The sequence below is a fragment of the Marmota flaviventris genome, chromosome X (genome assembly GCF_047511675.1).
Source record: "Marmota flaviventris isolate mMarFla1 chromosome X, mMarFla1.hap1, whole genome shotgun sequence".
Classification (NCBI taxonomy): Eukaryota; Metazoa; Chordata; class Mammalia; order Rodentia; family Sciuridae; genus Marmota; species Marmota flaviventris.
The window spans coordinates 3,474,964-3,494,746 of record NC_092518.1 but is presented as its reverse complement, the minus strand read 5'-3'; the positions used below and the strand labels follow the sequence as shown (position 1 = coordinate 3,494,746).

The following is a 19,783-nucleotide window of genomic DNA, read 5'->3' as shown; positions in this document are numbered from 1 at the left end:
GGCCCACCTCCTAACACCATCACACTGTGTGTGTGTGGAGATTTAAACACATTCGTCTGGGGAGGCATGCAAACACTCTGGCCCTAGCAACGCTAACCTACATAAATACCCAGGGACACTGTTAACTGGTTTTTTTTTTTTTCTGTTGGTACCCGGGATTGAACTCAGGGGCACTCAACCCCTGAGCCCCCTCCCCAGCCCTATTTTGCATTTTATTTAGAGACAGGGTCTCCCTGAGTTGCTTAGGGCCTGCTTTTGGCTGAGGCTGGCTTTGAACTGGAGATCGTCCAGCCTCAGCCTCCCAAGCGTCTGGTATTACAGACCTGTGCCACCCCGCCCAGCAGTAACTGGGTTTTGAGCGTGGCGGTGTTTTCAGACTTACAGGAATTAAACCCCAAATCTCGAATTCCTTAATCATCATATCAATCATCATATCACAAATGTCCTGGACCCAAGGTGGCTCCCCACAAGGGGGAGAAAGGGAAAAGAAAACACCAAAGCAGAGGCAATTTGATAAGCTTTTCAGCCCCCTCCCTAGTTTGCTGAAGGAAGAGGCCCCCTTGCAGCTGTCAGATTCGCTTCTCTGGCTGTGGTCAGAGAAAACCTCTGTCGTCACACCAGGGGGACCACAGAACCTTGGACTGCCATTCCTGAGACTCCTGCAGCCTGGATTACTAGGAGGAGGGCACTGTTTGAAAAAGGAATGGCCAGAGCCCTCCCAATCTGGGTCGGGCCGCTTCTTGAGTCTGACCCACAGCCCAGAGTGACACTGGACCTATTTACTGAAGGACCTCCCGGCAGCAGGAGCTTTAAAACTGAGCTTTCAACTCCTATTTGAGCCTCCGCCTTCTGCAGATGAGACACCCAGGAGGCTCAGAGACATCGCCCATCCTGTCCAAGGTCACACAGCATAAAGCCACATGGGGATGTGAAAAGCTGCCCCCAAGTCGTCGTCCAGCCTTTCCAGGAAGTGCTTAGGAAAAACAAGAAACAAAGGTGGGCCTTGAAAAGCCGCGGTGCGAACCGCCCCAACCCAGCCCCCCACGCATTAGTCTCCTGGAACAGCGGGGGCTTTCTGGAGGGCGCGAGGGCGGGGAAGAGAAACGAACCGTTTCCGGGACACAGACGGAGAGGAGCAAGCGCTTCCGGAGCACGGCCGATGAGGGTCATTAAAGGTCAGCAGGTTCGCAGGTGGCGGCCAGCCCGCAGGTCGCGCTGAAGGGCTCATAAGGGTTAAGACGCATCTCTAGGTGGTTAAGGTAGCATAACTCGACGGGAAAAAGTTTTGTCCTTGCCCGCACCAGAGGACACCCGGCCGAGCGGTAACGTGGGCGCCGCCATGTTCAGCGCCGCGATTTAAATAGAGCCGGCGGGCCTCCGCGTCGGCGTGATGACGTCACAGACGTGAGCGGGAGGTGGGGGGAGGTACCGCCCACTCTAACGCCAGACCTTCATGGGCGGGCGCGCGGCGAGCGGAACTCGGCTCTGATAGGTGGAGCCGCATTGAGTGACATCCCGCTTCCCCCTGCTGGTTAAGGATTAGCGGCCGGGGCCGTCAACACGGAAGTGCCTCAGGCTTGCATTGGTAGGACCGAGCGCCGGGGCCGAGCGAGGCTCCGGAGGGTCAGGGTGGGCTGCCCCGGGGGTGGAGAAATGAGGCAGTAGCCCCACCTACCCCGGGCAGCTGGAGATCTCCCTGCCTGCGCCTGATGGGCCTGACCACCTAGAAAAAGACCACCCAAATCCCTCCTCCACCCCCACGCCTGCACAAGTAGACTCAAAACCTGGGCTGGGCCCTGCAGCGCTGGCCCGGATTCTCTGTGCAGCCTGCACAGGCTGAGCCTCCCCCCCTGCACCGGGCCCAGCTTGGGGTATCAGCAGCAAACCGTCCCTCAATTCCTGGTCCAGCCTGTGTGCCTCGCCCCAGTGCCCCAGAATCAGGATTTGGGCCCACCCCCCCCCAGGAAGCCAGGGTGGACAGGCGTGTGGGGACAGGGTTTCATTCACATGGGCATATTGTGTCCACTGGGGCTTTGCAGCAGCACACACAGAATATTTATATTTAGGTGTGTTGCAAGTATATCGTGGTGGAAATTCATTGTATGAAGCCTTCTGGACCTTTTGTCAGCCATGACCTCAATTTGTCTGGAGCTACTTGGGCATGAACGGTGTTGCATCGTTGGATAATAGCTTATTGCATTATTAACTAATCAGGGGTATCAGAATTTTTAAAAGATAAGGATACCTATGATGATGGAAATGGAGGTGGACCAGGACCTATCTTTGAAATTTACTGATGCACTTCCAAAGAGCAAATAAATCTGTTGCTCGCTTGGAATTTGATGCAGTCTCTAATAATTTCCCCATTTTGCAAGAGCAACCCTCCCCCCAGCAGAAAGTCTCAAAAGTTCAAAAAAAAAAAAAAAAAAGCTCAGAGGACTTGCCAGTTGGAATTTATACATCTGTTTCTTGCAAGTAATTAAAAAGAACAAGTATGGAAAGTTGGGCGTTTTGTTGTTGTTTTAATAATTAACCAGAGTATTGAATCATGTTAAAAAAAATAAAAAAGAAAAGAAAATGGTTCCCTGAAAAACTGCTGGGATTGATTAGAATTCATTGAAACAACTGCACTTAGAGAATCATACGTTAAAAGAAAACCATGCACGAAAACAGGTGCAAAATTACAGAGTGTGTGGAATAAACTATACTAATGTGTAACTTTTTTATTATTTTTTATTTATTCTTTTTTTTTTTTTTTCCTTTGACGATTCTGCAGGTAGAATGAAGCCCATCAACTTGTCGTTTGCAGCCTGTGGGTTTCTGGGCATTTACCACTTGGGGGCAGCATCTGCATTTTGCAGACATGGCAAGAGGCTGCTGAAGGATGTCAAGGCCTTTGCCGGGGCTTCTGCAGGATCCTTGGTTGCTTCTGTCTTGCTAACAGCGCCAGAAAAAATAGAGGTAATTAAGCAGTAACGAGGCTGTGTTCCTCATTAAGAAATTAAAAGGGAATGGCGACAATGAGTGCGACTCTTTACAGAGAAATCATGCTTTGCCTGGGAAACAAAAGGTTTAGACTTTTCTTTTAAGATCGACTCTTCGGGGATCTGTGCCCTGGGTTTGGAAAAGAAGATTATTTGGGGTGACAGTAAGACAAGGATATAAAAATGCTCTCGAGTTTTTATTTAGCCTTAAGATTCCAGCACTGTGTCTTGCAGCAAAGGATTTTTTCTTCTTTCTATGAGCATGACGAGAGCACAGAGCCTATTTTCAAAGCCTTGAACATGTGGCCTGTACCTCTGCTCACTGCTATTTTCTAACAGGCGCATAAATGAAACTGGGCATACAATTTCAATTAAGTGGAATGATATGGGAATTTAATTTGTTTTTAATTCTCACAGTAAGTAGAAGCTCTGAATTCCAAGCAGTTTAACCAGAAGTAATAAAAAACAGCCGTCAGTAGGTATTTTCTTTAATGCAATCTATGTTTTTAAAATCGGTTTTCTGCTATCTGGACTGTGATCAAACATTCACCGACGCGAGCTGGTTTCTATGGGTGGAGAAAATATTTGCTAATTACTTACACAGGCGAATGGCTTTGAACCATCAGAAGACAAGGATTTAACCCATTCGTGCCCGAGGATGAGTCTCAAGGCTGCGGGGATTTTAAACATCAAAATCTCAGTCTCAGATTTCAGGGAAGTTTTTCAGAAATCCAGCCACCTCATCTTTAGATGGTTTGGCGTTCAGAAAACTAGAAAAGTGACTAAAAGCCATAGTGATTACACAGGACGAAAACCCTGAGGTCTGAATCCCCCACCCCCAAGCTTGCAAAATCCTGTGCTTTGAATTGCACGCTCTGGCTCCTCCCAGAACCTGCTTTCTTTTTCGCTGCAGCAAGCTGTGGCCTGGAGAGGCGGGGGAGGGGACTTTCCCTTCCTCTTTCATTCAGTCTTTTCTTTAAGTGGAACAAATCTCTGAGCTCTGGAGTTGAGTGGATTTGATTTCTAGTCCTCAGCAAATTTAGGAATGTATTAACTGTGATGAACTCTTTACATGATTTGGAAACGCTACAATAAGATAGGCATTTATGCAGCTGGAATTCTGTGATGTTAAGACGATGCCTGATTTGCTTGGATTGTTTTCAAATCAGATTACGTGTTTTTATGTATTTATTCTTTTTTTTCCAAGTTGGAAAATGGGTTACGTTGGCTAATCATGTTGCTGTGACTTAAGGCTAGGTGTTTTGGGTGTTCACATTGGAAGGTGAAAATTATTCTCTCTATCGACCTTAGGACATTCTCATTTCCTCGTTGGTCCTTTTGAAAACTAATGTTTCTGCCAAAATAGTTTGTTTGTTTTTTTTTTTGCACAACCGGGAATTGAACCCAGGTCCTCATACACACTAGGCAAATGCTCTACCACTGACCCACAACCCCAGGGCTGTGCCACAATAACCTTTTGATGGAAAGGCTATTTCTTTTCTCTTTAGCAATTGGAAATAACTGGTCGATAAAATTGCTTTGAGGTTTTTTTGTTTTGTTTTGTTTTGTTTTGGAAAACTCTTCAATCTGCTCAAATTACAGGTTAGCTCAGTTCTGCTTGGTGCTGTAAATTCCTGGAGCTTTTCACTCTTGTGACAAATATGCAGTTAATCTTGTTGTGAGCTTATGCAGGTCTAATTAAGAGGAGCACCCTCCATGTCTAATTAAGAGGAGCCGATGCTCCACGTCTTTGAGGTGGTGGGCAAATTGAGGCATGGATATGTGAGAAAGAGCCTGGAGCTGCAAAGCCTTCCCCAGCAAACCGCCCCTCAGTTCCTGGTCCAGCCTCAGGACTGGCAAGGAAGGCATAGCATTGGTCACCGTGGGGCACTCAAAGGTGAAGAAGTCCACTCCTTATTATTGTGCCCCCTGTCCAGCTCCCATTCACATTGAAAGTCCTAGCCCAGATGTCACAGTGCAGGGAAGCCTCTCCCACCCTGAGGCTGGGGGCTGATACCCACTGTATTGGCTTCCTGTTGATGCTGTAACCAGGGGCCACCAACCGGATGCCTTCAGACAGCAGGAGTTATTATTACCTTATAGTTCTGCATCTCGCTCTCTCCTTGCCCTTTCACGTTTCTCATGGCTGCCCAGGTTCCTTGACCCCGGGCCCCTTCTCCCGTCTTCTAAGCCATGAGCGTGGCCTCTTCAATCCTTTTCATCTGGGACCCTTCGGCCTCCCCTTTTCTCTTACTTCAAGTTGCTACTACAAAATGCCTGAAAAAGCCGACTTACAAAGACAAAAATGTTTGTTTGGGCTCATCATGTCCCAGAACAGATGGAACCAACCATTGCTTTGGTGCTCTGATGTCAGTTGGCAATGGCCGGAGCACTGGGTGGAACACATGGCTCACGTTATGGCCAGGAAGCAAAAGAGAGGAAAGAGGAAGGACTGAGGCCCCCGTGATCCCTTTCAGGGCACACCCCAGTGACCTCAGGACCTCCCTCGAGGCCCCCCCCCCCAAGGTCCACAGCACCTCCCCACAGGGCCACCCCAGGGACCAAGTCTTTAACACCTGGACCCTTTTGGGGACATCCAACCTGCAAAGTGCAGCACCTTCCAAGTGCTTGGGACAGCACTGTGCCACCTCCCCGTGGTGGCCCTCAAAAAAAGACAAAAGCGAAGATCTCCCAAATCTCAGGGACTAGCCCAGTATTGACTGAATTAACCAGATAATGAATCAAAGTGTGCAAGTCAAGTAGCCACGCCACATTAAGGAAATAAGGAAATAGCTTATTCTGAGCCCCATAGGAGTGGCCTTGACCCAGGTACAAAGATTTACAAGGAGGAGGTTTCAGGACCTTTCACAGCGGCAGAACACAGATGAGATGTTCCTAAGTAGTTGGTGGGGGACATTAGGTAGTCAGACTAGAGCCCAGCAGGGGAACAGGTTTCAGACACAAATCGCCTTCTTAGCTTAGGGGCTGGTGGAGGCCAGAGGTCTAAGCTTAGCCATATATTCTGAGTTTACTCCTCGTCAGGAGAATGTGAGGTCAGATACCAAAGTTAACATAAACGGCTACTAAAGGGCTCTGTGATCACAATGCCCAGCTCAGGCAGGGTGCAGCATCTGCAGGATCTTTATAATGAATACGTGGCTCCTTCAGACAACCTGACTTGCTCAGAAGGCAGACGTGGATTCAAATCCTGGCTCCCTCGTGCATTTCTGATGTGCTGCTGGGAAAGGTCCTCTAATCTCTGCAGGCCTCGGTTTTCTTACCTGCCAAGTGAGGTGATTACTCCCAGCCTGCAGGGTCCCATGAACATGCCGTGACAGCCGGCCTTGAGGATCCCTGCCCCAGGGACTTGTAGGCTGTCCACTGCTCAAGACACACCTCCAGAGAGAGAGCCAGTGTGCTTTCTTCTGCATCCGTTGTCATTCATCTGTGCCCTTGTGGGGTTGCAATTGAAATGCTTCTGAGGCCCCAGAATTGGGGAGGGAGAGAGGGTTAATTGTGCGTGGCAATCTGTAGAAGAATGTTCTAAATTAGAATTTCAGTCCAGTCTTCAAGGCCTTTATAATTGTCGAGTAAGGCCATTTGAGGTGGCTTAAAAAGAAAGAAAAAAAAAAGAGAGAGAGACAAATTGTAAGAACAAGTAATTTGCCCTGGGACTAAGAAGAGTGGATAAGGAGATGGGAGGGGGGAGGTTTGCACACTTGTGCAAAAGAGTTTGGCATCCTGTGTCCGGCTGGGTGGGCGTGTGGAATCCAGAGCAATGGGCGGAATTTTGGAAGAGGGATGAATTCATGTGGACAATGCAGAGGGTCAGATGTTCATTTCTTTTTCAGGAATGTAACCGGTTCACCTATCAGTTTGCTGAAGAAACGAGAAAGCAGTCTTTCGGGGCGCTGACCCCCGGGTATGACTTCATGGCCCGGCTGAGGTACATGTTTACACAGCGCATTCCCCCCCCCCCCCCCAGTACTCGAAGACAGAGTGTTGAACGCTCTCCAACAAAGTGTGCCAAGCGCAGCCCTCGCTCTTGTGAAATATTTACAAAGTTGCTCAATAATTAACGGTGAGTAATGCGTGCGGCTTGCTTTTCCTTCTCTAGGAGCGGCGTGGAGTCCATCCTTCCTCCCAACGCCCACGAGCTGGCCCACGATCGACTGTACGTGTCCATCACCAACACCAGAACCAGGCAGAATTACCTGGTCTCCCACTTTCCCTCCAGGGAAGACCTCATTAAGGTAGCCCGGCCGCATTTCCCATTTGCAAAAAAACCCAAATGCTGATTTAGATACTTCCTAGGAATAATAAGCATCGCCGGGCTCTTCAGATCCGGGGTCTGGTACCAGGCTGATAGATGCTCAGGGCGCAGTAAATTATGTGTCTGATGAATGGCTCCCCCAGCCTCCCTCCCCAGGCTGTGAGGCCCACGCCTCCTCTACTTGACTCCTCATTTTCAGGCTTCACCACTTACTATGGGAAGCGAGTTGCGGGTGCAGTTTAGTAGCAGTAATACTCCCTGAAATCTACGTGGCCGATCCTGGGTAGTTTGTGGAGGAGCGTCCACATGGACGCTCTTATTCCATCCGTCTGGAGTCATCTATGAATCAGAATGGTGAAGACCGGGAAGGAGACTCGCGCACAGGCCTTAGGACAGCCCTTTTATTTTTTTCCCCAATATTTATTTTTTAGTTGTCGCTGGACACAATACCTTTATTTTATTCATTTATTCTCATGTGGTGCTGAGTTCGAACCCAGGGCCTCTCGCGTGCCAAGCGGGCGCTCCAGCACCGAGCCCCAGCCCCAGCCCCAGCCCCCGTAGGACGGCCCTTTTATGACTCAACAATGAGGAAGTCACGGTGGAAAGATTTTATGGGGTGTGACACACACCAAGGTTGACACCTACCTCTGGTCATTGGCGGGGTGGCCCAAAGGTGGGAACCCGGTGGGCTGAAGGGGAAGGGCAGGGTGGTGCAGCCCAGGACACATTAATCAACAACCCTGTAGGGAGGGCTGGTCCTGGGGCTGGTTACCTTGGCAACAGGTTGGAGCAAGGGCAGGTTCTCCATAAAGATGGAGGAAGGGCCATGAAGGAATTAGCATTTCAGGCCCTCAGGGCGCAGTCTAGACTTGCCAGACTCACTCACGACTGGCCTCCTTGATCCAACCTCACTGGACCTGTACGGGCTGCCTGTCTGATTCTGGCTTCAAGGTCATCCTGCCGGACCCTGGCCACCAGTTCTGGTTTCTGGGTCTCGACTTTTCAATCTAACCTTTCGTTTTGTTTCTTGCATTTTATTTTAATGCCTTTCTATCCACAGGCATGTGAGAATTGCTTGGTGGAGAATTCATTATCTCTGGGAAATGCTTCTACTGGTTAATTTCCAAATAACAGTGAACTTTTGCTCAGGTGATGCTTGAGTGTTTGTATCTCGGGAAGGGTGCCCATTTTTAGAAAACAGGGCAGATTTTCCTTAGTCCTTTTGTGCGAATCATGGCGACTTTGGATAACACAGAGAATCATGTTTTGATACAGCAGGAGGTAATGGGTTGAGACTGAAAAACTCTGCCCGGGTTAGACAGCAGGTGCACTGGTTTTTAGTAACACCTTGATGCTGCAGTCCGGAATGCTTGATGAAATGTTGGAACGACGTGCAGAGATACTCAGCGTTCCTGTTCAGCACCATCACTTATAACCGTCTTTTAATCTTAGAAAAAGAATTTTCTTCCGTGATCCTATTATGAATCTTATTATAATATTCTGCAGACTTGGACAGTATCAAGAGGACAGCTGGTCACCCCACACCTGAGTTGTCCCAGGCTATCCATGACCCATGCAGACACACAAGGACTGCCATTTCTCTTCTGGCTCGCCTAGGAAGAGAGGTGGGCTGTTGTAACGTAAAAGAAGCAGGGACCCTTGCCTCGGCTGTCATATTTTCTTCTAATTGAAATATGACGATCGTACATATTTACGTGGTACAAAATGTGACTTTTTTGATACTCGCGCACAGTGGCAAAACGATCCAGCAGGGCCATTAGCAGGTCCGTCACTTGCAACAGTCATCATTTCTTTGGGAATATGAAAAAACCCTTTCTTCTAGCGACTTGGAAATATAGAATCAAATTACTATTGCCACTCTACACCAACACCAGGACTTATGCCTCTTAGGTAGCTGTATCTGGTACCCAATAGCCACCCTCTTTCTATCTTCCCCACCTGGTCTATTGGCCAGGGCCTCACATCCAGCACATCTTACTGCTAAGTTAATTAAGCTTTTGCTGTTTGGCAGGATGCTCACCCCAGGAAGGCAGAGATTGCTGGTTTTCCCATAGCGGTCCCAGTGCCCGGGACATGGCCAGCCACGATGCAGGGGCTTCACCAACACGTGAGAAATGAACCAACACAAATGAAGACATAAACCAGCTGAGGTGGCATCTACTACAATGGCCTGCTTTAAAAGTAGGAAGTGGGTCCCGCCTGTCCCATAACCTGTGCGAAATGGTGTCGCTAGTTAGCGGTCCACCTGGCGGGACAGTGCATTCTCTAGCCTTCTGCTCCGGTCACACCCGAAGCTAAATAAAAACAGTCATCTTTTCCGTCCCTTTGGGGAATGAGGGTTGGGTCGGCAGAATCTGGGCCCTCAAAGACGTCCGTACCTGAATCCCCAGAGCTATAAGGATAGACACTGATGGCGCCAGAGATATTTGGAAATGTGATATGGCACAGACCTTCGGAAGGGAACGTGCTCCTGCATTGTCCCAGGGGACCCAGGATAAGCAGATGAGTCTTGAGAAATGGAGGCCTGTCCTAAACTGGATGTGCTGTGGCTGATTCTGAGATGTGAAAGCCGTGTTCAGGTGCTAGGGGCCGCTCCCCACTGCCAGGGGACCTCAGCCTTGCCACCCTATGCAAGTGACTCCATCTAGTACCTGGATTAGCAAGGAAATGATTCTTCTCGGGAGCCTCCAGAGGGGAACACAGAGCCCTGCCTGCAGCTGAATATTGCCCTGGTACCCCCCATCGCACAATTGGGACCTCCCGTCAGCATGCGCAGGGCTGTGTCTTGTTTGAAGCTCTGGTGGTCATCTGTTGTGCGGCGATAGCAAGCTCTTGCCATAGGGCAACACCGTGTCTCCCTGATCCCCGGGGTCATAGCTACGCAGAGAACTGGTGCAATTATTTGGGTTCATCAAACAGAGGAGAAATAACTGATGTCCACGAGTAAGACCTTGCAAGGAGACTGTTGGATAATTAGCATTTGTCCTGGGTTCGACAAGAAGCCTTCTCCGTGTTTAGCAGAATGCTTTAACCTTTTCAGACTAAAACGAAGGGAGGACATTTCCTTTGTAGCAGATGGTGACTATAAAAATATATGAAGTCGCCGCTTGGAACAGGCATGAAGCATTTAGCTGAACGGAGTAAGAATGGTGAAGACCGGGAAGGAGAGCCCAAACCCAGCAGTGTGGGGGGACACGCAACCAACCCCTTGCCAGCAGCCCCTTCATCAAGTTTGAATGTTGTGATGGAAGAAGGGGCCGGGGAGAAGGTTGTCTGAGACGGTGTGACCCGTTTGGCCCTGTGGACGATAAGCCAGGGTTGAAATGAGTTTTACAAAAGAACACCTTCAAGAGACGGCCAAGTGTGGGAGGGAAAGTCCAAGATTCAGATCCCCCTCCTTGAGGATAAACTTTGGGATTTCAGTCGGATAAAGAAGCTGGGTGACGCCAGATGAGGTGGCGCACGCCTGTGATCCAAGTGGCCCCGGAGGCCGAGGCAGGAGGATCATGAGTGCAAAGCCAGCCTCAGCCAAACCGAGGTGCTGAGCAACTCAGCAAGACACCTGCTCAGGACCAAGCGGGATTCTGTGATTCGGACGAAATGGTTTCCCAGGGCCTGAAACGTAACCCAGACAACCATTGTCCTCATAACCCATACGTCACAGGTGTCACCTGCAGCAGAGCTGATGGAAGACGGTTTGTCCCCGATCTGCATGGCCTCCACAGCCTCAGTGGAGCCAAGGGAAGGCAAGGAAGGAAGGAAGAGGGTGCGTGGGGTCAGTCGGGGAAGTGAAAGTACCCAGGGCTGCTCTGTGTGACGACACCAGGCAGCTGTGTCTGTGGGCGGGTGATGACCAGAGTTAGCCGTGGTCCTCCCACGCCGTCTTGGAGGCTGGGGTCTTCTTGTGATGGCGCTCAGGTCCTTGAGAAGTGTCCTGTTAGGGTTTGAATCTGGAGTGTCCCCCCCGCCACGTGTTAGTGGACGGGTCCCCAGTGCAGAGAGTTCCGAGTGGGGAGCTGGGGGACTGGTGGCATCCTGAGGACTCTGACCTCGTCCCCTGATGGAGTCGGCATTGGCTGGCTCGTGGGTAGTGGCGGAACCCATAGGAGAGGGAGCCTGTTGGAAGGAGGAGGTCACTGGGACATGCAGGGCCTCCCGTCCCTGGCCCTATCCTCCCTGTCCCCGCTTCTGAGCAGCTCTGCTCCACACGCCCTCCTGCCACCATGCTGTGCCCACCTCAGGCCCAGGGACACGGGTGCCATCTGTGAAGGAGAGAGACGGGGAGAGGCAGAAACAGTGAGAGACTGAGAGGCGGACGACAGCTCGAGTTAGGGTAGAGGAACGCGGGAGAGTGCTAGACATGGTGCCCCGATTGCCTTCTGTGTCCAGCGCTATCATGAGCTCCTTTACCCGCCCCCTGCTAGGTGAATTCCTTAAAAGTGCCTGGTGCTTCCCTGGGCACCCGCTCACTGCTGCTCCTCAGTGTAGACAGGGTGCTGTGTGCCTGGAAATACAGCCTCGAACCCGGGGCTTACAACGTGTGCGTGTGCGCGTGTGTGCACCTGTGTGCACGTGTGTGCACCTGTGTGCATGTGTGTGCATGCACACGTGTGCAGGTTTAGGCCTGTCAGTCCTCTCTGGGATCATGCTCCCTGACTCCGTGCTGCAAAATGATTCTTTCGACGGATGGTGTGATGCTTCTGATTGTTTCCCGACAGCCCCTCGTTGACCTCATTATTTGTGTGGCCAAAGATTCATTTTATTTGCGGTTGTTACGGGTTTGGGTCTCGAATATCCCCCCTAAAGCTCAAGTGTTGAAGGCTTGCTTCCCAGTGCAGCGCTGTCCCCGTTGGGGCTTTGGGGCCTGGTCAGGTATTTTGGTCACAGGGAAGAAAAGCTGCCTAACACACAGGTCTTCATGGTGTTCTGAATCCTATTTCCATGGGGATTATTTTACTTGGTGTTTTCTACTTTACAAAGACACACCCGTGGCCTCTAGGCACTCTGTGGCCTGGAATGTACTTGACACCCCTTCCCCTCTCCCGTCGGTGACCAGGTGAAGACAGGGAAGCACAGTTGCTGACTACCACCCGACTACTTGACTTGACCAGGGAGGGGACAGCCTTTGGTGCATGCCCATCAGCCAGAGCCCCAACACGCCCCCTGTATACAGCTCCCTCCTTTATCCGCACTGGTCCGAGAGGTGTATTTCAGGTGCATAAAGAAAATGTTGGGGCTGGGGATATAGCTCAGTGGGTAGAGTGCTTGCCTTGCATGCACAAGGCCCTGGGTTCAATCCCCAGGACCCACCTGCCCTCCACCCGTCACACAGGTAAAGTACAGCAGGACGATGAAAATACTTCCTCCTCCCTCCAGCCTCGACCTGTGGATGTGAAACCCCTCCAGGGCCCCTCCTCTCTTGATGGGCATCGGTTCCCACCCCCAACCCCCTTCTTTAGCATGGCTCCCTGGAGAATCCTGAATGACCCAACTGGGCCCATCTTGCATATCAACTCCTTCCCCTTCAGTTCCAGATTGTACTCTGGGCTGCTTTCCGTCAGAAGCAAGCTCACAACCAGCAAATCCAGGCGCATTGTGACATCAGCCTTCAGCAAAGCAGAATCAGGGAGATAAATCCGTGGCTTAAAAGCAAGTCCTGCGGCAGCCGCAGGACTGAGCAGAAGTGCATTTTAAATCAACACGCCGACGTGGCACAGTGACGTCTTCCTGCGCCCCTCAACTGGGGCACATCCTGAACCTCTTCATGTGCAGGGTCGATGCAGACGTGTGCTCTGAGACATGTCCTTTTGGCAGGTGTGAAGACACCTCTATTTGGATGGCCAGGGAGAATGTCATCTCCAACAGTGTCCCCAGCTCTCCCGGGAGCGGGCACCCTGTCTCCGTTGCTCCGCTGACCTGAATTTCCTAGCACCTAGCTCCTTTATAGCAGAATCTTCTCACATTTAGCTTTTGTGAAGGTGGAACCAGGACTGAATTTCAGATTGGCCATTATCTTAGCAAGACTGGAGGAAGATAAATTTGAATCTGTCTTTGAATCTCAACGACACCAGCAGGGTCTGTATAAACAGCCAGATTCTCATTACACTTCACAGTAAACTTGAGGCATAAACGAAACTTGTTGAGAATTTATACTCGAAGGAAGTTAAGCCACATAATTTTCTAAACACCCCCTGTTCTATAAAATGCAAAATGAAAAGAGCCAGCGAGGACGTGTCCTGAATACGCCCTGGCCAATGTTCTGAGCCGCTGCCACGGGAAGCCACCGACTTTGATTCTCATCCTTGTATATTTAAGTAAGAATAAAGTGAAAATCAACGGTTTTACACTGCACACCATGTTTAAAGCACTGTACCGAGAGATGGGGCGGGAAGGCAAGCCTTTGCTTTTCTCATGAGTGTGCCCAACCACTGAGCTCTTGACATCTGGGGACCTGTTGCTGACCCCAGTCTGCTCTGCCTGCGGCACGGTATGTCAATCATGGAAACAATGAGTTTTGCAAAGGAGAGTTGATTCACCAAGCAACCCAGCAGAGAGGTAGGAGATCCAGGTCTCCCATCTGCCTCCTGGAAGGTTAGGGTTCAGGATATTTATGGGATAAAGAATCAGGGGGACTTTGGGCTTTGGGAAGGGTGACTGGAGGTGAAAGAATTAGTGGCGTGGGTGCACGATCTTCACGGCTCCTTACGGTGTGCACATACAGTCATGGCTGCTAGCATGCTCTGAGGGAGGAGTTTAACCCTCTGACTTTGAAAGGCCACCCACCGCGGGACCCTTGGGCAGACCCAAAAGTAAAGGTAGGTGGTTTCAGCCAGTTTGACGCAGACGAGAGCAGCCTCCAACTTCCTGAAATCCACTGAGGCATCTGCTCCTCCCATTTCCCATGTATCAGAGGTGTTTTCTGTGGCAAAGTCACCAGGAGTCCCTTGCTTACTAGGTCACCTCTAAAATTGGTGAGAAAAAACCAATAACAGGGCTGGGGTTGTGGCTCAGCAGAGGGTGGGGACATGACCCTTCCGTTGACATCGGCTGCTCTGGATGTCTTGAGATGGATCGGTGACGTCGGTGTCGTCCACAGGAAGCCACCCAGGCTGAAAGACACACGTTGGGACCCCGTGTTGCATTAAGCGGTCTTAGCATGTCAGTCTTCACCTGCCTCCTTATGAAATCCTATCTATCTGCTGCAATCAAATGGCAGTAAGGAAAGCCGCTTCCTTCTTAACTACCCAAAGCTAATTTCCTCACTAAAGTCGGCTTGATGCAGAGATCACCAGGCCATAAAATGGGAGAGTGAATAGTGTCAGGAAAAAACGCGTTGGTGTAGGGGCACGCACTTTCCAGGTCTCTGCACTTTTCATATCCTTCAGGAGGATTCTAACTGTTATTATCTGCAGGGAAGTAATTGGATCCCTTTTTTTCGCATCCAAATACCTCAAAACAGCTCCAGGCATGAAATCGCCAACTTCACGTTATACTCCAACTCGGTGGAGGAGGGAGGGTACCGTCCTGATTCTAAGGGTGGTGGATTTTTTTGCAGCGTACATACGTCTGTGCAGCCCAAGGAGACACACGTTTGATCCTTCAGAGAGTTTAAAATGCGGCAGGCATTCCCCAGCACCGTCGCTGTGTCCTCGCCCACCAATCGTTCCAGGAGATGCTACGGTGCGACGTGGGATTCGCCCGCTAGCTTCATTAAACAGGTGGACTGTGCTTCAGAACCTACCTAGGACCCATCCGTCATGGCTTTTCATTTTAAGGGTAACCAATCGATGACAAGGCCGGATTTCGTTGGAGTAAATGCGATGATCTTAACTGTAAACAGGCTTTCTCTAACTAAAAATGCCAACTACCGATTTTATCATGGCCACGGGGCGGCAGTGAGGGTTGGGACTGAGGATGGCGCTTTGCCACGGATTTCCTCGATGATCTCCAGCAAATCTCCTAAGGTGACCCTCGCTCCCGGGTTGCCTCGTGGTGGAGTGGGTGTGGTGGAGGGACTGTCACCCCGTCCTGTTGTGCTACACAGTGAGACGGAGACCTTGCGCTGAGCGTGTTGGTACAGGCAGGTCCGCACTGACTGGGAGGCTGTCAAATCTCCTGCGGGCTTGTTATTCTACCTCGCGATAAATAAATGAACGGATCCATAAAAACAGAATGAAAGAGGATACTTCCCTCCCTCCGGGAAGCACTTCTACCAATGAGCATGCACTTGGTCTCTGCACAAACAAGTGATTAAGAGAGAGATGCATGAAATTGGCCACCAAACAAACAGGATGCAAGAAACCGGACTCAGTTCCTGTCCCTGGAAAACATCCAAGGGAAGGTGTGTTTGGTGTTAAAATAAACCCAAACCCAGGGGCAGGCTGAAGCACTCATTAGCTCAGCCACCCTTGGGCGGGCGATGTCGTCGCTTTGAGCAGTAATTCTGAGAGAGTTCAGGCAGGCGCTGGGGGGTGGCGCACAGCCGAGTCCCCTCCCTGGTGTGCGCGGCACGCGTGGGCACGGGCCCGGCTCTCAAAAGGCCTCATTCCTGACCCAACACCCAGCTGTCAACATCTTGGGATTTTTCGCACTTTCTGAACAGGGAAATGGCGTTTGCTTTTTGCACGGGGCTGACAGATTATAGAGCCGGTCCCGGCCCAGAGAACCAGCCTGACATGCCAGAGCTGTGTGACCCAGGGCTGTTGGCTTCGTCCCTGGGCTGTGCTGTTACCATGACGTTGCCACTTCAAACCGCCGTCCCCAGAAGCTTCCTGAGCCGCCTGTCGGGAGCCTATTATTGCGGGAGCTCTCATAACCAGGACCTCCGTCTGCCCTTGACCCCAAAGTGCCACCAGCAGCCTGGGCCCTCCTTCTCTGCCTTGCTATTGAAAGTGCCACCAGCAGCCTAGTGCCCCGTGGAGGAGGCACCAGAGCCTTTCTGCCTTGGTTTCTATCCGTCATGAGACAGGTGCAAGGAAGAGCCACCTCAGGAGGAAGCGCACACCACGGCTCAGGGACCCGGTGCAGAAATCACCACCAGGAAGGGCTTCCCGCCCCCGCGGGCTCCTGCCCTGTGGGGTGCAGCCCAGGGGAGATTTTCCGACAGAAATCCCGTTACACTGTCGCCTGGGCCTGTAATTGAGTGGCAGATCAGCATAAATGGGCTTTTGAGAGCTGACCTAAAAAAAAAATCAGACCTATAATATTATTTCTTGGGGGGAAACGCCTTCTGAGTTCTAAATAATTCTAAACAGATGATTTATAAGCCAGTGTTGGGGCTCTGATCCATTTCTGAATAATGCATGTTGGGAAAAAAAAAAAAAAAGCCTCATGAAATCTTTGCCGATAAACAGCCATAGAGACTTTCCCTTATCAGCTGAAAGATTAGAGCTTAAATATTCAACGTCTAATGCCCTGTGTGTTCAAATAGAGCCCTCGCTGGCGATTCGAAACCGAGGCTGCGGAAGAGAACATGGAGATTTCGAAAAGCCGTCAGAGCTCGGCTGCTTCTCTTGGAAGAACCGATCATATCCTAAATGACGATCGTTTCCCACTTTTCAAACGGAAGATAGCGTCTACTTGCATTTCGTGATTCCTTGGCTGGAACGTGGAGTGTCTCAAAAAACGTACTGTCTGCTTTGCCGCATCCTGGTAGCATCCCTTGGGGCATCCTGCGCTGTGGGGAGTGAGTCTCCCCTGTAATAACCAGGGGGGTTCCCCTTCCACGAAATAACAGGGCGACTTTAAAACCGTTTTCCTACTAATTGATAGGACATTAGAAATCATCAATTAGCAACTGCAACCCGTACAGATTTCAGGAATTGAGATGCCAGTTTCAAAAGGACTTGGCCTTCTGCACTGATTCTGACTTAGGAGTATGTAGTTCACTCATTTGGGGAGCGTGGATTTGAACCTATGATTTTGGGGCCTTCTCGGATGTTGAAAACATTTTTTAAAATTATTTTTCATTTTTATTATTATTATTTTTATTACGTAAGTGTGAGCATTCGTGTCTGGACGTGCGTGGAAGGTGGTTCACGTCATAAGAGTTTCGTACTAAATGGTGTCGCAGCTTCCTGGGTGGCCTCTCGAGTTGAGTCCTTTCTCTCTTTGTGCACCTAGGTTCTTTTGGCCAGCAGCTTTGTGCCCATCTACGCGGGACTGAGACCAGTGGAATACAAAGGGCAGGTAATGTCGCCGTAACGGAGGAGCTAACGCCAATCTCCCCAGAAATCCACCTCCTCCGAAAGGGACAGTCTCCCATATTCTGGTCCAGATCCATGGGAACGCATTCTTTGCATAAGTAGCTTTGTTTCTAAGAAGAAGAAGAACCGGAGGGTCTTTGATACCTTATCGAAATCGGGGAAGAGGAATGATTGTCAGGGATGCTCTTATTTTTGTCATTTAAAAATACCTTTGAAAGCAGAGAAAGAATTTGGTTTCCCTCATAAGAACTGGTCACGGCTCCTCCCTATGACTGCCACGTGGTCCTGGTGGGACTAGCTCCGGGGGGCCCTGCACACCTGGCCCCTGAGCCATGCGGTAGCTCTCCCCCCCTCAGGGACACTGGTTCAACACCTGCATCTCATAACCCAGCACCGCCTCTATCTGACACCCAGCAGAGATAGGCTTTTAATAATTAAACACCATTTCTGTTTAACCCACACCAGCGAGGTGCATCTATCATCCGAGGATCTGTTTAACATAGACAAGATGAGCCTTATGTAACCACGTATGGTATCTATTTATATGAAATACGTATCCTGTCATCCAATACAGTGTGCATTTCACACACACACCCGCCGTGGTGTGTATTTCACAATCAAACCCAGCACGTGTCCAACCTACGCCCGATCCGTGGAGCTTAGAATCCAGCACGTTTTCTCTTTGGCACATACCCCAGATAGACACTGTATGATCAGATGCAGAATCCAGCACCCATTAGGGATCAGGCCCACTTGCAGAGGAAGGAGAGCTGTTTATTTCACACTGCAGAAGTTTGTTCATTCACGAATCAGTGCCTGGGGGTACTTCGATGCCACCCGTCTGCCCGACCTCTCACTCCTACCCCGGGGCCCCCCACACACACAGTGACCTTCCTGGGGGTGTTGAGGAGTGCTGGTCTCACAGCCAGGGCCCGAGCGGAGCTTCACAAGTCTGCTGGCTCGTAGCTGGAGGAGGGGTCTGCACTGGGACCTTGACAGACCCTCAGGATGCCCGCTCCCGGGACTCTCCTGGTGTCCTGCCCTTTTTATTTGGCCTTCCGTGGGATTCTTGGCCTAGAGGGACTTCCCCTGGGCAGGGCACAGACAGAAGGTGAGGAAGGGGGGGAGAAACGGCTGCAGAAAGACCTCACAGATACAATGAGACCCCCAGAGCGACCGTCCACTCTCAGTTGGACAACTCAGTAGCCACGTGCTTAGGACATATCATTTGTAGGGAGGCACCTCTCTTTAGCCATCTGAAATCCTGATTGTGGCCAATGAGAAGCAATACACCCATGGAATTTTTTTAAGAGTGCATAAAAAATTTACCTATCATCTTATACAAACTAGGTAAGCTTTCCTAATGTTTCCTATTTTTGATGCTGTCAGTCCTAGCTAAAACGTATTCAGTCTCCAAGGAAAGTATGACCTATTTTGTCATTTAGAATTTTATTTGCAATATATCACACTCTGAATGCGTAGTTAAAGTATTATTTTCCCTCTCGAAATGAAGTTGGCATTTATTTCTACATTACATTTTGAATAGGCTTAAAGTTGCTATCAAAAAATCAGCTTTGTACTGTGAACATTGGTTTTATAACGATCTGAAATCTAAAATAGCTTTTACTTGAAAGTACCCTTTATAATATACTCTACTCATTACAAAAATGGGAACTATGGTTAAGAAAAATCCTAAGGCATTTCATGAGATTCTGCATTGACATCAAAAGAGGTGTGTCGGTTCATTCCGTGTTGCTATAACAAAATACCTAAGGTTCGTGGTTTATAAACAAAAACGGTTTTAAGCTCACAATTTGCAGACTGACAGTCCAAGGCTGAGTGAGCCCACCTGTTGAACCTGTGGTGAGGACCCTCTCACTTCCTTAGTAATAGAATCTCATTTTATCTGGATTGATTGCCGTGTAGCTCAAAGGTTAGTTTCCTGAGTTTCCCCTGCAGGTGAGTATGTGTACGCATTTAGTTGTTGGCCAAGAAGATGTAAACTGAAATACCGTTGGACTTACAGCAAGGAAGGTTGTGTACAGGCCAACGAGATGCCAGCCGAATTACTGTGAGGCACATGGGAAGGGAGATGGTACATTTTCCATTCTTCTCGTCTTCCTTTCCTGTTTCCTGGAACTTAGATGTGATGACTGCAGCATCAGCATTCATTATGAAGCATGAGGTCAAAGATCACACCCTGGAGATGTCAACTAGGGAGCTGGGCTCCTGAATCTTTTTTCTTTTTTTGGGGGGGAGGGTAGTAGGGGAGCTGTTTGACCAGTCCTCTGTATTCTTGT

General features: G+C 49.9%; 1 protein-coding gene and 1 long non-coding RNA gene across 5 annotated transcripts in view; one reads left to right on the top strand and one right to left on the bottom strand.

Moving 5' to 3' along the window:
* Window positions 1-1,341, bottom strand: part of LOC114106846 (uncharacterized) — a 33,728-nt gene extending 32,387 nt beyond the window's left edge. The window contains exon 1 of the long non-coding RNA XR_003585257.2: window positions 1,110-1,341. This is a non-coding gene — a long non-coding RNA (uncharacterized lncRNA). The remainder of the gene's footprint in view (window positions 1-1,109) is intronic.
* On the top strand, window positions 766-17,934 carry LOC139703243 (patatin-like phospholipase domain-containing protein 4). Of its 4 annotated transcripts, none has more exons than XM_071606308.1 (5): window positions 766-996; window positions 2,777-2,961; window positions 6,836-6,930; window positions 7,102-7,237; window positions 17,401-17,934. In XM_071606308.1, exons 2-5 carry the CDS (start codon window positions 2,782-2,784, stop codon window positions 17,479-17,481), a joined length of 492 nt encoding a protein of 163 aa, XP_071462409.1. In that variant the 5' UTR covers window positions 766-996; window positions 2,777-2,781; the 3' UTR covers window positions 17,482-17,934. The 4 variants fall into 4 exon arrangements, with proteins under 4 accessions (XP_071462409.1, XP_071462407.1, XP_071462408.1 ...); XM_071606306.1 differs by lacking the exon at window positions 766-996 and adding an exon at window positions 1,058-1,175; XM_071606307.1 differs by lacking the exon at window positions 766-996 and adding an exon at window positions 1,510-1,585.
* Window positions 17,935-19,783: the final 1,849 nt, after the last annotated feature.